The sequence below is a fragment of the Echiichthys vipera genome, assembly GCF_963691815.1.
Source record: "Echiichthys vipera genome assembly, chromosome: 9".
Lineage (NCBI taxonomy): Eukaryota > Metazoa > Chordata > Actinopteri > Perciformes > Trachinidae > Echiichthys > Echiichthys vipera.
The window spans coordinates 11,222,192-11,237,667 of record NC_139834.1 but is presented as its reverse complement, the minus strand read 5'-3'; the positions used below and the strand labels follow the sequence as shown (position 1 = coordinate 11,237,667).

Here is a 15,476-nt window from a genome sequence, read left to right as displayed (position 1 = left end):
GCACATTAGAAATAAAACAGCACAATGGGGAAGAGCTGACAACCCAACACCATTTACTGGGGGTTAACAGAATTTCCTTTATTTTATGAAAAAATAAAAAGACTTTAAGATTCTTTATAATCAATTAAGTATACAGATAATATAAAGTTACTTCTCTGTATTCGAACAAAGCAAAAAATGTGAATCAGATATTATTTTTTATTATAATTCATGCAGTTTCTTCTTATAATGCCCTTTAATGACATGTTATATGGTAGGTTTTTCAGAAAAGAGTCTGGCATTCCCAAGTTCTGCTTATACCAATTAAGTAAAAAAACAAAACACACACCCACTTGCAGACTAAATAAATGACACTCACACACACACACACATGCTGGTTTTTAATCAAATCCTTTGTGTCTTTGTAGGCGGATCCACATCACTAAAGCCACCTTGCAGTATCTTAATGGAGACTATGAGGTGGAACCAGGTTTTGGAGGTGAGAGGAACGCGTATCTGAAGGAGAACAGCATCGAGACCTTCCTGGTCCTCGGCTGCAGCCAGAAACGGGTCAGTGCACTAAAACACACACAGCTAATTAAACATATGATAGGTTTATTATGGTCAGGGTAAAGGAGCTGACATTCTAGACTTATATCCACCAAAAAAGCCCCTTAAATTTGTGACCTCCCTATTTCCCACTGAGTAACTAAGCGGGGGCCTAGAGGCTTGAAGCTGGATGTGTTCATGTGCAGGACAACACTTAGATTAACGGCAATAAAAAGAATTGAGAAGGACGCATAACCTAAAGAAAGTGAGTGGACGGATTTGTGAATTAAGTAATATTTCTGGATACTGAACTGACTTTACGCTTCCCTCGTGGGCGTAATAAAAGAATGAAAGACCTCTTCTTCTAGTGTACTTAGTCACTTATATTGTCATTGACTGCATTGCATGAGAAAAGTTGGTCAAGCCATCATGTTCTTCCCTCTGAGCAGAAGGAGGAGAAGGCGGTGATGGCTAAGATGCAACGGACGAGAGCCAACTCTAATGAGGGGCTGATGCCACGCTGGGTCCCTGACAGAACTTTCTCCAGGACCAAAGACTCCAAAGTCTTCAGACAAATGGTGAGATTCAACACCGACACACTCCTGGGGATCGAGCCGGGCTGCAGCTTTTCTGTGAAAGTCATATTTTGCTTCTGCTTTCTTTCTTCTTCAGGGGATTGATGAGACCTCCAGTAAAGACAAGTGAGTACTGATTGTTGATGCTTCAAAATGCTGCCTCAGTACTTTACCTGATCTCATTAACACCTTTCTCTTTTTGCAGCCGTGGTGTTCAGGAGGCAATGAACCCGGAGGACGAGGTGGATGAATTTCTGGGGCGAGCCATTGATGCTCGCAGCATTGACCAGCTAAGAAAAGACCACGTTAAAAAGTTCCTGCTCACCTTCCAGACGTCTAGCCTGGAGAAAAAGGTTCACAATAAGACCCCTGAATATCGTCCATGCTTCTTCAGCTTAAATATAACTCTTGTATGGAGGACTGACTCTTCTTCTGCTGTTTCCTGTTGCAGTATTCCAAGAAGGTGGACGATCGTTTTGGAGGCTATGTTGCTTGCACTCTACTAGTATTCTGCTTCATATCCTTCATACAGATTGTTGTCTTTCCACAGTGAGTACTTCAGACATTCACATACTGTAAAGTATGCCCAGTATGTTTTTATGGTTGCTTTCACACCTTTGGTCTGGACTAGAGCTAAAAACCAGTGTGTGTGTGTGTGTTTATTTATTTTTAAAGAGATATAAGTTGATAATTATAAACTCAGACTGTTGATAATTATAAACTCAGACTCTTATTTATCTGTGTGTCCTCATAGAAACAGAACTAAACTAGGACACTCAAAGAGCGTAGACCTTCGCCAAGGCCATGCTCTATCTCGCAATGTCAACAAAACTGAAAAATAATTTGTGTATCCGCCTTGTGATTCAGATCAGTTCTTGGCTCATTCTACACCCTTCCACCGGGTTTCACGTAAAATTATAGATTTCTGTAATCCTGCTGACAGACAGACAAACCGAACCGAAAACAAAACCTACTTAGCAAAGGTAAAAGGGCGTCTTGTTCCATATAATTACAGGAGGAAATTTACCGTTTCTTACTGTTTCAACTGGTCCAGTCCCATCCTGGTCAGATGTGTACATGAACTGATGAAGCCTCTTGGATGAGAGGTGAAATGTCTTCCTAGACAAATAACCAAGTCCAGTTGCTTTTGACTTAAATTGCTTTGGGGATAACAATGACCTGGACAAATGAGAACATTCACAGACCTAACTCCTTTTCACTTTTAGAAAATAATCTTGCATAAATATACACATCACCTACATAGAAAACCTGCAAGATCTTAACATTTCACAACAGATGGATAAATATATGAAAATCATCTGCTCTAACACATTCACACGCAAAACCGTGTGATAGACAGCTTAGGGTTTGATGTGAAATCACCCTAAATGTTTCTCTATAACTGTGTTGATGTATTCTCCCTTGCAGCACGCCAGTCATGCTGGGAATCTACATCAGTATCTTCGTCATACTCGCCAACATCCTTTTCATCTGTGCCATATATTCGTGCATCAAGGTAGCGGAGCTTTTCAAAACAAACAGACAGACATTTTGCTAATATGTTTCCACTGTATGTTCAATTTGCAAATCATTTACCTTCCCTCTCCTTCCCTGCTGAAGCTCTTTCCAGCTGCAATGCAGACTGTTTCAAAGAAGATTGTCCAGTCTCGCACCAACAGCACCCTGGTGGGAGTATTTACCATTATCCTCGTTTTCATCTCTGCCTTTGTTAATATGGTAAGATTAAAGAGACAGAGTATGCACACAGTACTTTACACAAACCATACATGTTGAGAATCATGCTTAATGTGTGTGTGTGTGTGTGTGTGTGTGGTGTCACTGCAGTTTGCCTGTGAAACCCGGAGCTTGGAACAATGTGTTGCAGAGAAGCTGAACACCTCTACAGATCTGGTGACGCCCTGTTTGATCCGCAGCTTGAATGTGTCCATTGAAGGGGGTCTCGAGATCTGTCCTGACCAAGGCCCCTCCTGCCCCTTTCCTGAGGTGAGTGTATTGTTATGTCGTCACTTCACCGCCCGGGCTCCCTACGCAACGCGTCCAACCATTTCAAAAGTGAAAATGTCACATTAGCATTTGTGTTTTTCCGAGATCTATTGTTGATAATACCTCTTTGTGATGCTGCTCTCCAGTATTTCAGCTACAGTGTGCTGCTGACGCTGCTGGCCTGCTCAGTGTTCCTGCAGATCAGCAGCATAGGGAAGCTGGCCCTCATGCTGCTCATCCAGCTCACCTTCCTGCTGCTGGTGGAGTGGCCACAAGTAGCACTATTCGACAACGCAGACCTCTTTGTCACCTCCAATGCCATGTAAGTGGATGCTAATACAGGATAATTTTGTATGTAGAAAACCACACAGCTTTTTTTCATGTCTTGAATGTAGGGCTGGCTCAATACTTATTGAATACCTGACTGACTATCTGGATTATTTGTTTTTGCCATCATTGGAGTTGCATAATGTCCAAATTTCATAACTGCACAAATTTTAGAAGCTATGATATGTGTATATCATGTCCTGATTCCTGCATTGTTGCCCTGTGAAAACGTGTTTCCAAGTCACGTTGTTTGCGTCATGTATCTGCCAGAGGTGCCTTAAAGCCCCTGAACACCCACACAGGTGTTTTCAGTTAACTAGTTGATTCGACCTCTTCTCAGGACTGTGTGGGTGTGTCTACTGGGAATGATTGACATCCTCCAGAGTCTCCTGTTCGCCTTGTTTCACCTGTTAAGGCAGGACAAAGTGCACCTGTATCATTCTTAGTGGTGGATGGACATTTATGATCTCATAAATCCCCATCAAATTCTCATCAAAGCCCCGCCCACCTTCAACCCAAGCAGAGGTCTAATCAGCCAGAATAACTAAAAACACCTGTGTGGGTGTTCAGGGGCTTTACATTTACACTGTTGGAGCATTTTGGATATCTACAAAATGAGCAGGGAGTTGTTTTAAAAGATGTATATCCAATTTGCAAAGCGTGTCATCTGAAAGTGACTGTAAAGAGTCCAACACTTGGAATATGTTCCAACAAATTTGAGATGACCGACCATCCCTATATGCTCAAGTCAAGGTAAAGTCGTAACTGGAGAATGTGGCGTTACTGAGCTGGAACAAAACAGTTTAAAACAATCTGGTGTAGTTCACGTGTTCCTGTTTACTTTCTGAATCTTGCAGCATATGTAGTAGTTACCTGGGTGTAACTCCAATGAGTATGTGCGGATTCCTCTACTTTCAGTATGAAGCAGGCTGACATGTTTTATCTGCAGGACCAAAAGAATGTTTGTGTGTATTTTTTTCTTTCATAGCGATAAATAAATAATAACCTGGTTAATAATCGTGAAACGTGATATTTCCTCTGACAGCAATGGTGATATGAAATCTCATGTTGTGACATCCCTAATCAGGGGTATTGAAATTCTATTTTCACATATTTCCTCATTTAAATGAGTGAACTTTTTCAACTTTAGTCTTTATTTGAAGAAGTTTTCTTAATTGGCAGTGATTTGTTGATGGGTTTCGCGTATTTTGTTAAATAAAAAAACAGTATCAGTATTGAATCACATTGAAACCAATATCAAATGTTTTGAAACAATACCCAGCCTGGATGTTAAAGAATATATGTAGTTTTGTATATTTCATTATTGGTTCTAATGTTATTTTTTTTCCTTTTTAGTGATTTAAATGAAACCAGTGCTCAGTGGTAAGCATTTTAATTTGTATTTAGATTAAAAAGAAACATTTAATGAATTAATATTATAAGTATTATTTTCTATATTTGTATTGACCAGAATGTTTTGTTGTTTTATATCTGTACTTTTAGGTCCAGTTTAAATGAAACTTCAAACCAGTGGTAAGATTACATTCAGTGTCCCTTTCCCTATTCTGTCATTTCAAGGCTTTTTTTTCCATTAATGTGACCGTGTCTTCGTCACTTTGCAGCCCATTTGCTGTGACCAAAGTGTCCCTGAGGGTCATGACTCCAGTGATTCTCACAGTCTTTGTCCTGGCACTGTACCTGCACGCCCAGCAGGTTGAATCTACTGCACGCCTCGACTTCCTGTGGAAATTACAGGTAAGTGCAGCGTCCACTAGAGGGCGTCACCTCCCCATGTTAAATACACAATCTCTCCATATGTCTGCAAAAGCTGATGAAGATGATGAGCGGTCTAGTTTACTAACGTCTTCTAATAGAATAGCTGCAGTATTCTTCCAGACGTTCAAAACAGCTAGTATTTAATAAAGAACCTTCACTCACAGGCCACAGAGGAGAAGGAGGAGATGGAGGAACTGCAAGCCTACAATCGTCGCCTGCTCCACAATATTCTGCCTAAGGACGTGGCCGCTCACTTTTTGGCGCGTGAACGGCGTAACGATGAGCTGTACTACCAGTCGTGTGAGTGTGTGGCCGTCATGTTCGCCTCCATCAGCAATTTCTCTGAATTCTACGTGGAGCTGGAGGCCAACAACGAAGGAGTGGAGTGTCTCCGGTTGCTCAACGAGATCATTGCTGACTTTGACGAGGTAAAGTTTGTTTGTTAAGCACAGTGTGTCGTCTCCTTGACCTTTTGCTTACACCTGAAGTTGAACAAATGTCGTCACTATATGTTCTCAGATCATCAGTGAAGAGAAGTACAGGCAGCTAGAGAAGATCAAGACCATTGGTTCCACCTACATGGCGGCCTCCGGCCTCAACGACTCCACCTACGACAAGGAGGGTCGTTCACACATTCTTGCACTGGCTGACTACGCTATGAGACTGAGGGAGCAGATGAAGTACATCAACGAGCATTCCTTCAACAACTTCCAGATGAAGATAGGTAAGTGAAAGTAACAGAGACAGCATGCTCAATTGACTAAAACGATAGCTTTTCTTTTCCTGCTCATGATTCATATGTTTGTAAAGTTATTTAATATGGTAACTGGGTAACAGTGTTAGCTTTGTTGATGCAGTGAAGTGTCTTTAATTCCCAGGTCTCAACATTGGGCCGGTGGTAGCGGGGGTTATTGGTGCGCGGAAGCCTCAATATGATATTTGGGGAAACACAGTCAACGTGGCCAGTCGCATGGACAGCACAGGTGTACCTGACTGCATACAGGTAGGTGTCATGTGACATAATTCATGGGTTTTAGTATGTTTATATTTATTATGAATACATTTCAGAATCAAAATAAGATTGAAACAACAATATTTATGAAACATGCAGTAGTTGAATTAACATTGCACTCAGTGGCCTTTTTATTAGGTAAACCTGTTCAGTATATTGCAACTCAATACAACATAAATAAAATCTTCATGTAGTTTATAATGTTGATTTTTTTATTGTTGGAAAACTGTAAAACTGATATAATTTACCCTTTTTCTAAACTACCCAAGCAGTCAAAATATTGTGAAAATAGGCAGCAGCTGAGGACGTCTTCTGAATAACCATTTGTACTTTTGATGATGAATTTATCATAGAAATTAATCCCAATGACTTTATGTAAATATTGATTAGAGCAGCTTTTTACTATCATTATTTTGGAATAAAGGTTACTTTTCTAACCAAACTACAGGGGGAACTGTAGCTTCATCAGAGCTGAAATTAGCAGCCTTCTGTCAGCAAACTTTAAATGAAGATGAGGAAACGAAAAACATTTAAATAACGACCAGTCTCTAGGTTAAGACCGACCCTAAATTTGTGATATTTTCTTAATTTAAAAAAATGCATTGTGTTCCTTAATGTGATCAGATAATTATTTGCATCTTATATTACATATAAATGTATCTTTTCCGTTCTGCCCTCAGGTGACTACAGACCTCTACCAGGTGCTTGCAAACAAAGGGTACGTACTGGAGTGTCGTGGGGTGGTTAAGGTCAAAGGTAAAGGGGAGATGACAACCTACTTCCTGAACGAAGGACCGCCCAACAGTTAGCAGCTGTGACAGCAGCAGATGTCGGGATGATCCCAACTGCAAGGACACAGCACCACTGAGCGAGGACTCACAGTGTGAGCGAATGGCTAAAAAAACTAGAGACGCCATCACTTGAATCGAAAAGTAAAGAGGATAAAAACTTTAAAGACTTCAAAAGAAAAATGTTCTTGATGAGAGGAAAATGTTCTCGTTTGACAGCCACTTTGGCTCAAGTACATGTTGAAGGACACGTGTTTTTCTCATGTCTAGCCTCTCTCTCAGGCTTCTTGAAAGATGCAAAGTCTGTTTATTTAAAACAACGCCTTTTAGCCTGTGTCAAAAGAAGATTAACGCTGTACATAAGGCTACTTTTATTTTTGGGGGGGTCTGGTAATTTTTTATTTCACATGAATTATGAACAGGTACTCATATTTTGTTTCTTGATTAATTATTTATTTTGATCTTGATGTTTTGTGCAAAAGGTCCTTTATGAAATAGTGTGAATACATACGTGCACAAATATCCAGTTTATTACACGTTTATAAGTGTGTATGTACATGCATATTTGTGTGTGTATGAATATATGTATAAACTGAGGAGGGATATATTGACCAAAGACTAAAGTATTTACTAAAAGCAAGGCAAGACATGTTTGATATGTTCTCGCTAAAGTCAGCAATGATAACCGCCTCTGTTTTTAGGCAGAGGGCCTGAACCCTCTGTCTTTGTGGCCAACTGCTGGCAGCACAGGCTGCTTCATTGTTTTCATAAAATATGTACAATTAATTTATTTTGTCTGTCATTCAGGCAGTAAAGAGCTGATCACTTTAACTCTGAATTATGGTGTTGCCCTCAACCTCTTAACAAAATGACTAAAGACGACTAAGGATGTTACTAGAAGGCGATATCTGAAATCTATATTTTTATCTGTGAGGAGTAGCAGTAGCTTCAGCTGGGAATGGGATCCTCTTCATCCTCACTTCATGTCAGATTGGTTACTTGGAGCTTGAGCAGCCAGTGTTTAGCAGGTTTCAGCCATTACAGTATATTGTCATCGACGGCTCCTTTCCTTTCAGAGAAGTATTTTTTGGTGCAAACGGAAATGAAGGAACTTAGATCCAGAGCCATCAGGGGGAGAAACCCCGGATTTCAGCGCAGTGGTACCACACAGCCTGATTCTTCTATGAAGAAGAAATAGACGAAGGAAAGAAATATATATTGATTTTGACTGAAAACTGTGCTTTGTAATCCTGAAGGGGCATAACTATTTTCACTGTGAGGTTTTTATGATACAACAAAAACTGCTTTCTTGCCAAACATAACTGCTTTGAAGCATGTCTGATTGTGGTATCTTGTTTTCATTTTTGTTTGTTTGATCAGAGGGTATTTTGTATCACTTCTGTATCCATCATTTGTATATTCTTAATGTTGTTGTTATTATTATTATGATGATGATTATTCTGATTAATTATTATGCTTATTATGATCATTCCATTCCAATGAAAAGGATCAAAGACCAGCACGCTTTTCTTGCAAAATGCCAGTTGTAAAGCTCAAGCTCACTGGTACCAACTGATCAACTGCAGCCAATGAATTCTGCTGTTCAATCTTCATGTACAATACAGTATTTCAACTGGCGATAGGTGTGATCATGTATAGCAAGTAATAACCATTAGCTGCCTTTGCAGCAGAGCCCGAGTGGTGTATGCTCACATAAGCATAGCAGTAAACACACACACATACGGATGATTCACTGTGCTTTTTTTTATGCCACTACTGCAGTATTGTAAATCTGTCAGGCTTTAAGGTGACCTCTCCCTCCCACACACTCACTTCTCAGCAGAAACAAATGACATGTGGTGTTACACTAGGTGAAGAGGGAAGTACAAATAAACCTACATATATATTTATTGTATTATTTACCCTACACTCAGTAAAAGTACTAATAGCTGAGTTCAATTGCCTTAAGTTAATATAAAACAAATCATAGAATAACACCGAACAGGAACAGTGCCTGGACTGCTGATGTTTGGACGGAGAGAAATGGACGAGGGGTCGTCCAGAAGGATTTCCAGTGAGCATTTTCATCATAGCAACAATCTTGGCTTCTCCAGCTTCAGCTTTTTGTAATTGGGAGAATGAGCCCTGATTTAGCTCTTCCGCCACACTAAACAATGGCAGCCAACAGTTGATCATGTTTGTACCAAAGCGAGCTCACGCAACCTGTTGCTATCGGTCCCCCCTCCTGTGCAACGATATTTGGCCTCGGGGCGTGGTGGGAGCACCAGGGGACAGTAAAATAACGGAGCTCACCAACTATAAGTGAACTGTGACCAATGAAGAGTGATTCATATAAGCAAAGAGTTTATAGGACGGACATGAGTTTATAAAAATGTGCATTGTATGTATTCTATTTCTATTGGCTGTCCATAGACTTGTGTTGATTGTTAACTCTTGGGATGTTTTGGGGGGAACAGCAGAAGGGCGGAAGGTTGTCCCCCATACTACTGAAACAGTGTTTTGCTCAGGCCTGATGAATCCTTCCGTATTTGTTTTTGTTTTATTTGTATTTTCCCTGAGTTGGAGGAGTTGAAAGGGGAGTGGGTTTTTTTGCAAGTTGAAGGACGAGAAGAGTTGAGGACTATGACAAAGAGAAAAATAACATTTCCCCTTGAAGAAAAAAAAAATTAAAAAAAATCAATGGCTGCTTTGCGTGTTCATGTTTACCAATGTGGTCAGATGTACTGCATATATACATATTACCTGTGGCCACCAATCCGGCTGCCAAGTCTGACGTAACACCCTTTCAAAATACGATTTCATAGTCCAAAAGCTCCGTTGAAACAAAACAGACACAGCGGCCGAACATGTGAACAATTTCGATCACCTCTAACGTCAATTAGACACCTTTTTCATCCATAAGAAAGAGGCAAAATGACGATTACGTTTTTTTTTTCAAAAACTCAGATCCGTTTAAACAACGGGGAACACGGCACTGCTGCATTGTAGAAATACAAAGCTTGGACCGGCTATCATATTTTGAAAGGGCGTTACGTCACGACTTAACAGCCGGACACGAACAGAGGCTCATCATACATTAACATGCCATTACATAGTTATTTAACACTACTAGGAAGCAGTTTACTGGTAAATAGACACATTCTTAATAACTACATTTAGACTCTTCTTTAAATAATATTGTTTCATTAGTATATTCTAATACTGACTGTACCCAATGACCCCTAACTGGAAACAACTGCCCTGCTTTGGATGTTTACCCACAAACCACTAAGTTTCACTTATTTCATAGAATCGAACCTTAGCAACAACACTGGTAATTTGCTCTTATCCAGTCGCCTTTTTTTTTTTTTTTTTTACTGTGAAATAGATTGCTTAAGAATGCTTCAGTTGAGTTTTTTGCAGTGACCACCCTGTTTGGACTCACAGGGTCTGGACTACTCTGGACTACCTTTAAAACAAGGACATTGTCACTGATGGAAAACACATGAAACCATTATCATCCAGATGCAGAGCTGCAGTGCCACTTTGCACCATCCACAGGTAGGTTATGGTAGGTATCAGTCTTTGGAATTTAGACACTAATCTTACATCTCTGTAGAACTGAAAGCCATTCACAAAATGTATCCCCTCTCTATAATAAACACATTTTACCTGAAAACCGAGTGTTTTCACTTCAGATTATGCAAAATAATCGTGGTGACTATGGAGTAGTTTCTTCTTTCCTGACAATAGTTAGAAGCAGGATGAAAATTCTGTCGGACTCCCCTCCACAATAAAAAATAGTAGGATTTTTTAGGATAGAAGTCATGAGCTAAAAAAGAAAGTGAAAATATATTGTTCTAGATAGGCAGTTACTCATAGTCTGTGTTTAAAAGTATTTCTATATCCTGGACATATCTAGAATGGACATCATATAATTTCAATGTATACTCTATTTAAATAGTATTGGTTTATATTTGCTGTCATTTTGTTTTTTGCGATAAAAATTTTTATTTACTTTTTTTGTTTGTTTTTTATAACATTTATCAAAAAACAAAAGTACATATTCAGTATCCAAAAGATAAACTGACAACCAAAAAAACAATCATCCCACTTAAGGGTCACCTCCCTTATTTTACTTAAAAGTCAATCAAAGAACTTGTGAAGGAAAAGAAAAGCCTCTATCATAACACAAGATTTAAAAGAAAAAAACACAAGTGAAACAACCAAAAAGTGGATCTATTATCAGTTTAATCTCAAAAATTCACACAGCAAGTAATATTGCCTCTGGTGTGTGTGTGTGTGTGTGTGTGGGCATCTGTAGTAGAAAGGCTGTCAGAACAGGCTGAACTCCCGATCTGTTGCTGACATTTCTTTAACAAACCTGGGAAAGCAACACGTGGATTACACTCACAGATGTCTATTTTATATGTAAAAACAAAAAAATCCAGTATCAGATTTGGAAGCATGACCTACTTTGTCATCTCACTGTTCTTTCGGGGAAACCGTTTGACTTGGGTCCATGGTTCAGGGTTCCTGGACATCACCCATCCATACTGCTGGCTGTCAGTTAGAGGCATTATGTACAGCTGGTTAGGGGCTGAAGAAGAGAGGAGACAGACACTTGAATACATCTGTGATTCCAGCGAAGTACATCAGACACTTCTAATTCTTCTACGTCTGCTCACATCTCGGTGTTTGAACCCGTTTGACCATCTCCTTGTATTGCTTATGGCTCCCATGGTGTATGTCAGTGCTGTAGGGAACAGGCTGGTGGTAACTGTCGCATGTGTCTGTACATCTCAGGGCCCCTTGTTGTTCTTGAAGAGATGGAGGCAGTCCTGCTCTGACGTTAATCTCACCATCTGTAAAGAGATATGTTGCTATAGTGTCGACTGATCATAAAATGAATAAACCTGAGGCTATTATAAAAACCACGAGACTTATTAAAAAAAATGTCATTTAAAAATGCTAGAACATAGCATGTTTATACAGTATCAAGCGCCCTAAAGGCATGCATTCGTAGTATTTGATTGGTAAGCTAAATTGTTTCCTCCCCTTTACGAGTTTAAATCGTTACTATTTTTTTCACTTAATTGTTGGCCTTATACGTGTTGTTGTTTTATGGTGAAAGAAGTATTCAGATCGTTTACTTAAGCAAAAGTACAACAGTATGAGTAAAAGTTATCATTATATAGAATGTCTCACTTCAGAATCATATCATATTACTGCATATTAATGCATTAATGTGTGTTCATCACTTTAATGTGGCAGCTGATATATCAGAATTAATTAATTTGGATTTTTTTTTTTTAGATTTACATTTTCTATTAATATTCTAAATCTTAAAAATAACTTGTAACTAAAGATATAAAATAAACACAGTGGAGTAAAGAAAGTATTGCAATATTTGCCTTAGAGTGAAGCGCAGAAGTATGCTTTAATGTAACATACAATGGAAATACTCAAAGCCTACCTCAAAATGAGTAACTAGTACCTAAATTTGACAAAATACTAGCATATATCTATAAAATGATTTGGCTTAACAAAATACTCTCCTTTTATATTTTTAAAGATTCAGATTTGACCACTATGAAAAACTCAAAAATAATAAATTGGCTAAAACTACTACATTATTTTAACCTATTTTATAATTGTCTCAACATTTTTCTTTGGTATTGTGTGTAACTCTGGAACGTGGAAGAAAAGAAATGTTCATATTGAATCTTTTTTTAAAAAAACAATTATAAACGTTAATATATTTGAGTAAATGTACTTAGGAACGTTTCACCACAGCTTGTCTTACTAACGTTATATGATAATTGATTATTGTTCTCAGATGTCTCTTGAAAAAATATCTCAATGAGACCAATGTTACCTGAGTAAATATTATAAGTAACAGTTAGGATTTAAAGTCGGATTGAAGCTAGCAGCTAACATTAGCTACAGGTTCTGTTTTCACTGTGGGTAACGTTAGCTAACTTAGACCAGGTGAAGTCCAGCTCCTCTTACCCTGGGGTTGGGACGCTCCTCTGGCATTCACTAGCATTTTATCACCTATCGGGTTTTGGTAACCCAGGTGTGTAACACCGAAAAAGGCCATAATGTTGGACCGAGATTAACGCTACACCGAAAAACAAGTTTAGAGGTAACCATGGCAACAAACCCAGCCCTCTCGCGAGGTATCCTAACGGGAAAGTTGAAAACATAGAAATAAATGAATAAATCCTTCCTTACGGTATTTCTATTGTTGAAACACAGCTAAGCTAGAAATAAATACATTTATTAGTAAATAAATAAATAGTCTAAAACAATCAAGACAACAAATATATAAGTGTTTAATCACCCAAGTTACCATGGAAACACAATAAGATCAGTTCCAATCGGGCTGATTTCAATCATGGTAGTCCCCTGTTGACTAACGTTACTACTAGGAAATCTTACCTTTTACTATGTGAACTCGTTATTATGATTATGTGGGGTCATTTTAATTGATTATGCATAAATATGTTTATAAATGTAATTAATAAATGTGACCAGCTTATTATAGCTGCAGTGCTTTGAGTTTATTTATAGATTTCATGTCAAATATTACTATTATTTATAATTATAAGGCCTACACATAGGCCTGTCTACACACAGCTTGCAAACAGTAAGAAAGGGTCTTTAATCATGTAAAGTGAAAATACACTAACAAAGTTTTGTAAGTCATATAGATAATGTATGAATTTAACATTTTCCAAGATTGTTGGTGTAGCAGGATATATGTTCAGTTTTAGCAGGAAAGTTTATATATTAGCTTTATATTCATTCATTCATCTTCAACCGCTCAAGTTTCTTAATTTTTGTTAATTTTACAATATATATAATGTAACTTTCATAGAGATGTTTTTTAATTCTGTCTTTCTATATTGATGTATTTTATGTGGTCTCTTTTCACCTTTGTTACAGGCTGCTTCCCTGTGCATACCACTGACTCACCCTTCATGGAAAGGTTGGAGTTTCCTGCTTTGTATTCATACTTTTTATGCTACCATATGAGAAACATAGGATTCCTACAACCATCACGCCTACCTTTCCTGTACCTGTAACACCTGTAGACCTGCACCATGTGTGTTGAGTCAGGAGTCACCCTGCAGCATGCCGTCCCATATCACAACTGTCCTGCTTTTAACACTGAAGAGGAGTTCAAGCCTCACCTTAAGAGCCTTCTCAAGATCCCAGGGGACCAGGCACAAATGTTGAACTCTTTGTGTCACGTTGAATGACTCTTGAAGAAAATGACACATGGGTTTGATTAAAAAAAAAAAAACAGTTTTCCAGTGATCATATTTTCCTGCTCTGATCTGGGTAATAACACGTAAGCATGGCCAGTTCATTACCTCAGTACAGGGTCACTAACACTGACTTATGGATTTTAAGTTTCTAAACAGTGGAGTTAAAGGATGTAAAGTGTCATAAAATGGACATACTCAAGTACAGGTATTTGTAGTTAAAGTAGCTATAATTATTCATTTTTATTAATCTGTTGGCCGATTAATCGGTCTACCGCTAAAATGTATCATGCAATTTGGGATTCCTTTTTCCCATCTTAAACATACTATTGTACTATTGTTATTGTAGTGTTTTGAATAGACATTCCAGCAAGAGGTATGACTCATTGCTGGCATTGTTGTGTTGAGTTAACATGCAACCTCTGGAAAGCTCTGGTGTCTCTTGAACACTGCCAGTTGTGACCACAGCAGCACATGAGCAAGTTTGGATCTACACACAGGTCCAACATGTATTTCTACATCGACACAGCTGCAGCAATTCACGTTTCAACACTGACTCAAGCTAGAAAAGGAAATACTTGTCCATTTCCTCTTTCTTTTCACTCTACCTCTAAGTTTGTTTGATCTGAATGTAACCATGGGAAGTGTTTGACATTATCAGAAGGAATCAGGACCAGTGGGTCTTCATCTGATGCTCGTCATGCATCTGAATATGTAGATATTTAACTTACCATTCTCACATTACCTAATGTACATTCAAAGTGTTATTGTTCCTCCTGTCCGTACTGGCGGTGTGACCCTGCAGCAGATGCTGAGCCAAACTTGAACAAATCATGAAGTAAAGAAATAAATAGGTCTCTCACTGCAGGGCTCAAATGATCTACTTACACCTGGGTGAAGTTTCAAGCAAAGCTGTGTCAGTTGTACTCAAATCGACACCTAGGTGCAATAAGTCAGAGATAATTGGAGCTATTCATTTTGCTACTTTACTGTATAGAAAATACCACTTGGATTTGGTGAAATCATTTTAGCGACAGCTGAACTTTACAAGGCACTTGCATAACAACTTTGCAGAACCCCTGCTAATATATTTTTGCTTATCCTGCACAAAACTGCACAGCTTCTTGTTGTTGAACTGAATGATAATCACCTGCATTTTCCTTTAATATGTACCTTTTCTTTTTAAAAAAAA

General features: G+C 38.6%; 2 protein-coding genes across 2 annotated transcripts in view; one reads left to right on the top strand and one right to left on the bottom strand.

The window, feature by feature from the left end:
* LOC310951647 (adenylate cyclase type 6-like) overlaps window positions 1-8,276 on the top strand; it is a 28,585-nt gene extending 20,309 nt beyond the window's left edge. The window contains exons 8-23 of the mRNA XM_083919969.1: window positions 408-549; window positions 978-1,106; window positions 1,201-1,229; window positions 1,309-1,456; window positions 1,555-1,652; window positions 2,532-2,619; window positions 2,724-2,840; window positions 2,949-3,107; window positions 3,254-3,429; window positions 4,791-4,817; window positions 4,938-4,967; window positions 5,057-5,189; window positions 5,375-5,638; window positions 5,730-5,934; window positions 6,089-6,213; window positions 6,903-8,276. Of these exons, the coding sequence (XP_083776095.1) occupies window positions 408-549; window positions 978-1,106; window positions 1,201-1,229; window positions 1,309-1,456; window positions 1,555-1,652; window positions 2,532-2,619; window positions 2,724-2,840; window positions 2,949-3,107; window positions 3,254-3,429; window positions 4,791-4,817; window positions 4,938-4,967; window positions 5,057-5,189; window positions 5,375-5,638; window positions 5,730-5,934; window positions 6,089-6,213; window positions 6,903-7,031 (1,999 nt within the window). The 3' untranslated portion in view covers window positions 7,032-8,276. The remainder of the gene's footprint in view (window positions 1-407; window positions 550-977; window positions 1,107-1,200; window positions 1,230-1,308; window positions 1,457-1,554; window positions 1,653-2,531; window positions 2,620-2,723; window positions 2,841-2,948; window positions 3,108-3,253; window positions 3,430-4,790; window positions 4,818-4,937; window positions 4,968-5,056; window positions 5,190-5,374; window positions 5,639-5,729; window positions 5,935-6,088; window positions 6,214-6,902) is intronic.
* A 3,069-nt stretch (window positions 8,277-11,345) lies between these two features.
* Window positions 11,346-13,127, bottom strand: spmip11 (sperm microtubule inner protein 11; the record flags this gene model as incomplete). The annotated part of the gene is made up of 4 exons (XM_083919617.1): window positions 13,023-13,127; window positions 11,699-11,875; window positions 11,487-11,610; window positions 11,346-11,394 (listed from the first exon to the last, which is right to left on the bottom strand). The coding sequence occupies exons 1-4, from the start codon at window positions 13,111-13,113 to the stop codon at window positions 11,346-11,348; spliced, it is 441 nt and encodes a 146-aa protein (XP_083775743.1). The 5' UTR covers window positions 13,114-13,127.
* Between the last annotated feature and the right edge of the window lie 2,349 nt (window positions 13,128-15,476).